General features: G+C 45.8%; 1 protein-coding gene across 1 annotated transcript; it reads right to left on the bottom strand.

Moving 5' to 3' along the window:
* Window positions 1-701: 701 nt before the first annotated feature.
* Window positions 702-6,540, bottom strand: LOC124004274 (prolargin-like). The gene is made up of 7 exons (XM_046313056.1): window positions 6,384-6,540; window positions 2,976-3,411; window positions 2,670-2,855; window positions 2,346-2,503; window positions 1,883-2,079; window positions 1,586-1,664; window positions 702-1,437 (listed from the first exon to the last, which is right to left on the bottom strand). Exons 2-7 carry the CDS (start codon window positions 3,405-3,407, stop codon window positions 1,347-1,349), a joined length of 1,143 nt encoding a protein of 380 aa, XP_046169012.1. The 5' UTR covers window positions 3,408-3,411; window positions 6,384-6,540; the 3' UTR covers window positions 702-1,346.
* Window positions 6,541-8,290: the final 1,750 nt, after the last annotated feature.

Raw genomic sequence — 8,290 nt, 5'->3', positions numbered from 1 at the left:
ATGATTCAACTAGCTGAACCAGGAACTCAGATGGAGAGGAAGGATGTGGATAGGAAAGGATGCATGATTCAACTAGCTGAACCAGGAACTCAGATGGATAGGAAGGATGTGGATAGGAAAGGATGCATGATTCAACTAGCAGAACCAGGAACTCAGATGGATAGGAAGGATGTGGATAGGAAAGGATGCATGATTCAACTAGCAGAACCAGGAACTCAGATGGATAGGAAGGATGTGGATAGGAAAGGATGCATGATTCAACTAGCTGAACCAGGAACTCAGATGGATAGGAAGGATGTGGATAGGAAAGGATGCATGATTCAACTAGCTGAACCAGGAACTCAGATGGATAGGAAGGATGTGGATAGGAAAGGATGCATGATTCAACTAGCTGAACCAGGAACTCAGATGGAGAGGAAGGATGTGGATAGGAAAGGATGCATGATTCAACTAGCTGAACCAGGAACTCAGATGAATAGGAAGGATGTGGATAGGAAAGGATGCATGAATCAACTAGCTGAACCAGGAACTCAGATGGATAGGAAGGATGTGAATAGGAAAGGATGCATGATTTAACTGAATCAGGAACTCAGATGGATAGGAAGGATGTGGATAGGAAAGGATGCATGATTTAACTGAATCAGGAACTCATAAGGATAGGAATGATGCGGATAGGAAAGGATACATGATTTGGCAAAGAGCAGATTTGATTTATTTTATTTGTACACAACTGCTTTATACAAGAAACAAGGATATAATTTTATATTTTTTTTATAAACAAAGTACCTCAAAAACACAGATTCCCCAAGGGCATTTTAAACTACATGGTAGTAACTGCAGATACATCCATGCTTCAAAGATGTAGTCAATGCGACGGCTTGGTTCTTAGTTTTATAAATATTTGTTTAGACGAGTGAAATATTCCTGAAGTTGTCAAAGCCGTACAGCTAGCATTTCACTCAGGTTATTTGGCACCATTTCACCCATCTGAAATAGTCGTGTGTGTGTGTGTGTGTGTGTGTGTGTGTGTGTGTGTGTGTGTGTGTGTGTGTGTGTGTGTGTGTGTGTGTGTGTGTGTGTGTGTGTGTGTGTGTGTGTGTGTGTGTGTGTGTGTGTGTGTGTGTGTGTGTGTGTGTGTGTGTGTGTGTGTGTGTGTGTGTGTGTGTGTGTGCGTGTGTGAGTGTATGTGCGTGTGACTGCGTATGGGCAAGCATGTCTGTTTGTGTCCGTGCGTTGCCTTGCGTACATCTGCGTAGGTTTGCTGCCGTTTGCTGACTGTGTCTGAGTGCGCGTGTGTGCATGTATGTGTATGCGTCCTGAAGCAGCCCCTGACTCCAGGCCTGGTTCTAGACAACGATGGACTTGAGGTGTCTGAAACACATGATGACATCTAGAGGGACAGGAGGACTCAGGTGGTTCCCATCCAGACGTAGGTACCTGGTGGGTGTCAATTAATCAATCAATCAAGCAAACAAGCAATGAATTGATCGATCAATCATTCAATCAAAAAATCTAAGACACAATTAATCAGTCAATCAATCAACCATGCCTATTGTGTTATGTACTGTATATGAAGTTTTATTACCTGAGCCTGGGCATCAGAGCTTCATCAGTCAGACTCTCAGAGGACAGACTAAATGGACACAGCTGGGTCCCATTAATACCTGACACACGCACACACACACACAAACAAGTTACTCACTCTCAATGCTGCTGTGGTTACGTTAGCTACTTGTGGTTGTACTGCCATTGTGTGTTACTCACTCGCGATGCTGCTATGATTGTGATGTGTTTGGAGTCATGATGTGTGTCGTGTTACTCACTCTCTGAGGTGTTGATGTCATGTTACGGACCTATTACAGCCTTATATCAGGCTACTCACTCTCGATGCTGTTGTGGTTGAGGTGCAAGTGCTCCAGCTGGGGGTTGAACAGGGGGACGGAGGTGAGCTGGTTGTGGGCCAGGTGAAGGTCTAGCAGAGTGGATACGTTGAACACAGCCTTAGGGACTCCCTTATCACTCAGCTGGTTGTAGTTGAGCCTCACAAACGCCAGGTTGGAGAAGCCTTGGAAGTAGTCCCTGAATGGAGAAGACAAGCGGGTTTATTTAGAGGGTTCTTACTTTAGCACGCTCATGTATTATCCACATTGTTGAAAACAACGTTTGTATTCCAGGTGCATCGGGGATAGAGAGTTGAGCACAATGTCATTGATGATTTGTTGTAGCTCACACCAACGTTTTCGGTCAATAGATCATGCGTGTGTGCGTATGTGTGAGCGCGTGTGTGTGTGTGTGCATACGCGCTTGCATGCTTGCCTCGTGCTCCCGTGCCTGAGTGTGCTTACTTAGGGATGTTGTCAATGTTGTTCCTGTCCAGGAATAGCTGTGCGATGCCGTTGGGGATGTTAGCTGGCATCTTCTTCAGGATGTTGTGGGCCAAGTTCAGCTGAACCAGGTTCTTCAGGTCTTTAAAAGTGTTCTTCCCCATGTCACTGTCACTCAACTAAACACAACAGAGAATACACAAAGTGTGGGAGTGTGTGTTTATATGATTTATGTGTGTATGTTTCTACGTGCATGCACTCGCGTGTGTGTGTGTGCTTGCGCATTTGTGAGTGTGATTGATTGATTGCACATGTGTGCTTGCTTGCATGGATGTGTGTGTGTACCTTGTTGTGGTGCAGGTCGAGCAGAGCGAGGTGCTCCATCTTGCCGAAGGCTCCAGATGGGATCTTGGAGATCTGGTTGTGGCTGAGTCTGAGCTGCTCCAACCCAGCTGGCAGGTCATCAGGAACCTCCTTCAGTTGGTTCCTCTCCATGTAGAGAAACAACAGACCAGGTACCTTCTCAAACACCTGAGAAAGACAGACGGACGGACAGACATATAGAGCAAAAAAAATATATGAATGAATATAACTGAATACATGACTAAATTCATCAAATACTAAAGAAAGAAAATCAAATAAAGCTCTCACCTGCTTGTCCACTTTTTTAATGCGGTTGTTGGCCATGTTGACCCATCTCAGCTCTGTGGCATTGTTGAAGGGTTCCGCCGTTACCTCGGAGATGTAGTTGTTCTGCAGGTATAGGTATTGTACTCTGGACGGGATCACAGGGACCGTACGGAGGTTCCGGTTCTCGCAATAGAGGGCATTGGGGAAGGATGGGGGGCAGAAACACTCCCGGGGACAGTCAGAGAACATGGAAGGGGGGCCAACAACGGGAGGGGGGAAATCTGTGGGCTCCTGGGGTTCTGGTTCCTTAGGTGGCGGGGCAGGCTTGAAGGAGGGGCGCTTGCTGGGCTTTGGAGGCTTAGGAGGTTTCTTAGGCCGTGGTCTCTGTAAAAACACTGTCCCCATCAGGAGACAGAGCACCAGGGCAGTGTAGAGTCCCACACCTGTCTTCATTGTCCTGGATGGAAAGAGCGGATGAGGATGAGAGAAAGAGGGGATGGAGGAGATATATATATATATATACTGTATGTAAGAAAATGTAAAACTAAAGGGGTAAGAAAAGAGTTATACCACATTTGACATTTGGTAAAGCACAAGATTTCAGGAGACAATCCTTTATGCAGTATGACTGAGCATCTACCGGTAGGTCTTCTAAGTTACGAAGGCATCATTATGCCCTAAATGTTATCAAGTGGTGGATTGCTTGCTAGCAACCACTACAGTCATATTTTCCTCTAGCCTTTTGCAGGGACTTTGTAAGCAGCTTATATAAGGTTGAGTTGAGTGAAGTGACCTGTGCAGGCGAAGGACACAGACATGGTTCTCATTCATGTCTGGGTAAAGCATTAGCTTTTCCTTTACGGCTGTTCAAAATAAGAGGGAGAAGGAGAGAGAGGATGGGTGAGAGAAAGAGAGAAAGGTGGGGATAGCGAGAGGTATAGAGAGGAGAGAGAGGAGTTAAAGAGGGATGGAAGGGAAAGGAGAGTGGATGAGAGAAGGAGAGAGAGGGGTACAGAGAGAGAAGTTGGAGAGGGGGTGGGGGATAAGGGAGTGAGAGGGCGAGAGAGAATGGGGAGGGAGAGAGGATGAGATGGGGGTAAGGTAGAGAGTGGGAGTGACAGAGGGAGGTATCGAGGGAGCTGAAGGATAAAGCCTCCATTGTGTGTGTTGGTCCAGAGAGAGTTTCTTCCTAACGAGGGGGAACAGAGAGGGCTGTATGGGAAGGGCTGTAGCTCCAGAGCGGCTGGAGTTCTGAGACGGGCGGAGGGTTGGTTGTCTAACAGCATAGAGAGACCCTCACTCGGAATCTCCATATACATCTTTCTCTCTCTCTCTTTCTTTCTCTCCCCCTTCTGTCTTTTTCTTACTTCTCTTTAGTAGTCGAACACCTAGAAGCCCACTGCAGATCAGAGGAAAACAGTCGTGGGTAATTCGTTTGAGGCTATTGACCGAGTCCTCAGGATAAATATGGTTACTGTGACTCTGATCCAGGCATTTTTATGTCAAGCTTTCTATTGCCTACTGGCAAAAAGACAAGGTGTTGTGGGTCAGCATCTTACAACAGTGTGGGATTGACTGTGTGTTCCTATGCTTTGTTTATCGTGAGAAAGCCTTCTGGCCAGTTCGATAAATATATGAGAATATCATGAGTCATTAGACAACTATTCCCCCAGCCTAAGTATGTCCAGGCCAGGATAAACATCTCTGAACTTCCCTTCCTTTCAAACTAATCGTGCTCTCTCGCAAGGCCACTCAGGCCAGAGTGGGATTTCACTTTTCTTCTTCTTTTCTTCTTTTCTTCTGTCAGTAGTCCAGAACCCCAACAGCAACAACATCAAGATGTCAGTACTTCAGTATAGAGTCAGGGCTGTTGTTCGACAACGAGAGAGAGGACAGTCTATACCATAGTCACAGCTAAGCTGCGAGCGAGGGTTGTAAAATCAACAAGAGATATATGTTGAGACAACACTCCAATACTCAGGGATCAGCACACCTGGGTCACAAACTGTGTTAGAGTTATCCACTTGCTCCTTGTTCATCCAGGAAAGATTATAAGAATCCTTCAACGATATGAACTTTTCCATTGTTGATTTAATTGAGTCACGATGAAATATCTCGGAAACACTTTTACAGCAGGGTTGGAAACTCTATGGAGACGAGATCTAAAGACGAGTCAGAAATGGGACTGGTAACACGTCAACGTTGCTGGGCTTTGACTCGCCGAAAGCGTTTTAAAGTTTTGTTTTCTGACCACAACAACCCTGTATGATTGTGTGATGTGATGCCCCATTTGGAAAATACTGAGAAAGACAGAGCAGGGGCTGCAGACAAGCAAGGAACAACATTGGACTGCCTGCACTGTTAAAACTACATGAGATGGCAGGCAGACGTATAGCCCGGCTGTCTAAACCTCTGGGTGCCCCATATTTTTCAGGAAATCTTGCCAACTGTCAAATAAAAAACTGTCAGTTCTTTTGGCAGAATGATGTAGATGCTTTATAGAAAGTATTAGACAGCAAATATACGTTGTTCGAACCACAGTGATCCATTTTCACAATGTTCTCCATGCAGCCTGGATTCTTGTCAATAATGAATTCCATTGACAAAGTTTTTTTGTTGTGTAAAAAAACAGATCCAATCCAACCAAACCAGACCAGACCACAGCCCATTATGAAGGAATAAATGTTCCTGAGAATGTTTCTGGAGATTTCAGAAAGCTTTTTCTCTGTTTTGGAAGACTTTGATAAACAAAACTCTGCATATAATTGTGACCTGCCAATCCTAGAAGCTACATGTATACTTTGTCTAGATATGTGACATGTGGCAGAACAGACAGTTGCACAGAGAGACAGACATACGTCTTGACAGACACCAGGACAGTTGTCAAGCCCTATGTAAAGCATAGAGTTGTAGAGGATAGAGTGATACAGTCTCGCCTGCCCCGGCCAAACACAGCACAGCAGTGTTTTCATAAGCCAGACTGTGAAAAGGATCAACTCTGCTTTCTGTTCATTAGCCACCCAGTACAACGCTTCCATCAACTTGAAATAGGAAATCAACATGATTAGCTGAACAAAGGTGAAATGGATAGGTGTGCTGTGTGAGAGAACGTTAGCCGAAGCATCAAGCATTTCAGAAGCAACAAGCGTTCTACAACAAGCTCTCTCTCTGGGAAGAGTTTTCAGCACCGCTCTCATTCCGCACCTCTATAGAAACACACACTGCCAGGCTCTGTTCACGTCCGCCTCTCTGCCAAGACATGCACGCACATACACACGTACACACACACTCCTCGTCCCCACATACACCTCACATATTCTGAGAGACACACACTCTCTCCTGGCCTCACTTTGTTTACATTCTGTTATCAACCGTGTCACATCTATAAGCGCCCCCCCTGGAGAAAAGAAACAACAAACATTGTCTTACCTGCCAATGGTACCTGCCCTCTTTTATCAAATCGAGTTTTCTGTCTCTCTGCTTTTTGTCTCTCCCACCCTTCTCTTACGCCTCCCTCTCTCTCCCCCTCTCTCCCTCCTCTCCTTCTCAGTGGACAAGCCTCCTATTGGGTTGGTTCCCTGGCTATCTTTCCCTCTGAAGGTCATAGTGTTTCCCCCTCTCCTCCACTCCCTCCCTCTCTCCAATCCTCTCGTCTACTCTCTCTCCCTCCTTCCCTCTCTCTCTGACCCTCCACAGCACATTTCATCTCCACTCCTATCCTGTTGAAGGAGGATGTATTCTCACCAGACTCTGTGTGTGTGTGTGTGTGTGTGTGTGTGTGTGTGTGTGTGTGTGTGTGTGTGTGTGTGTGTGTGTGTGTGTGTGTGTGTGTGTGTGTGTGTGTGTGTGTGTGTGTGTGTGTGTGTGTGTGTGTGTGTGTGTGTGTGTGTGTGTGTGTGTGTGTGTGTGTGTGTGTGTGTGTGTGTGTGTGTGTAAGTGTACTGTTACCTGTGCATGTGGGTGGGTGGGTGGGGGAGTGGACAGGTGTCTGTGATAATATAAAAATTTGTTCTGACCCCCATAAAAGCCCTCTCCCATTTGGTCTCTCTCCCAGTATCCTAGTCTCCCTTCCACCCACTCTCTCTATTGTTTGTTTATATAATGTATCAGCATACTGCTTTCTCATGTGTCTTCCATTAGAGTTCTCTCTGCTGATTGTGGCATGTTCCTATGTACTTGTGTAGCGTTCTGGATCATTCCCAAATGGCACACACACACACACAAACACACACACGGGGTGGCAGGTAGCCTAGTGGTTAGAGCATTGGGCCAGTAACCAAAAGGTTTCTAGATTGAATCCCTGAGCTGTCAAGGTAAAAATCTTCTGTTCTGCCTCCGAACAAGGCAGTTAACTCACTGTTTCTAGGATATCATTGTAAATAAGAATGTGTTCTTAACTGACTTGCCTAATATTTTGTCCAGGATTTTTTTTACTCTGTGTCCGGGAAACCGCCCCACTGTGAGTCCTGTGATTCTGCATCAACACACAGGAAGACAGAAGCAGCACGTGTATTACTTATTGAGTGCTGTGTGTTACGCTGAGTACTGTTAAGCTTTGTATTATGTGAGGGAGTTTATTGCACAGAGCAGCTGTGTGGTTAGTGCAATGGGGAGTCGTATTAAGTGTGTGTGTGTTCATGTGCGTGCAGTCATGCGCATATGTGTATCAGGCTGAGGTTATAGACACGTTAACAGTACATTCCTGCAGAATGAGCAGCACGCAGCTCAGGGTAATGAGGAGAACACATGTGGAGAACTGTTTCACACACCCCTTCCTCTCCCTCACTGTCTCACTCCCAGGCTCCCTTGCTCAATCCATCTCACCCCTTCCTCTCCCTCACACTCTTATCCCTCAGCTTCTCCCTCTCTCTTACTCCCTCCCTTTTCCTCCTTTCTTTCACCCCTCCATTTCAAATCAAATATATTTATATAGCCCTTCGTACATCAGCTGATGTCTCAAAGGGCTGTGCAGAAACGCAGCCTAAAACCCCAAACATCATGCAAAGCAGGTGTAGAAGCATGGTGGCTAGGAAAAACTCCCTACAAAGGCCAAAACCTAGGAAGAAACCTAGAGAGGAACCAGGCTATGAGGGGTGGCCAGTCCTCTTCTGGCTGTGCTGGGTGGAGATTTTAACAGAACATGGACAAGATGTTCAAATATTCAGAAATGACCACCAGGGTCAAATAATAATAATCACAGTGGTTGTAGAGGGTGCAACAGGTCAGCACCTCAGGAGTAAATGTCAGTTGGCTTTTCATAGCTGATCATTAAGAGTATCTCTACCACTCCTGCTGTCTCTAGAGAGTTGAAAACAGCAGGTCCGCGACAAGGTAGT

Source organism: Oncorhynchus gorbuscha, linkage group LG18 (assembly GCF_021184085.1).
Source record: "Oncorhynchus gorbuscha isolate QuinsamMale2020 ecotype Even-year linkage group LG18, OgorEven_v1.0, whole genome shotgun sequence".
Lineage (NCBI taxonomy): Eukaryota > Metazoa > Chordata > Actinopteri > Salmoniformes > Salmonidae > Oncorhynchus > Oncorhynchus gorbuscha.
This window is presented reverse-complemented; position numbering and strand designations above follow the sequence as displayed.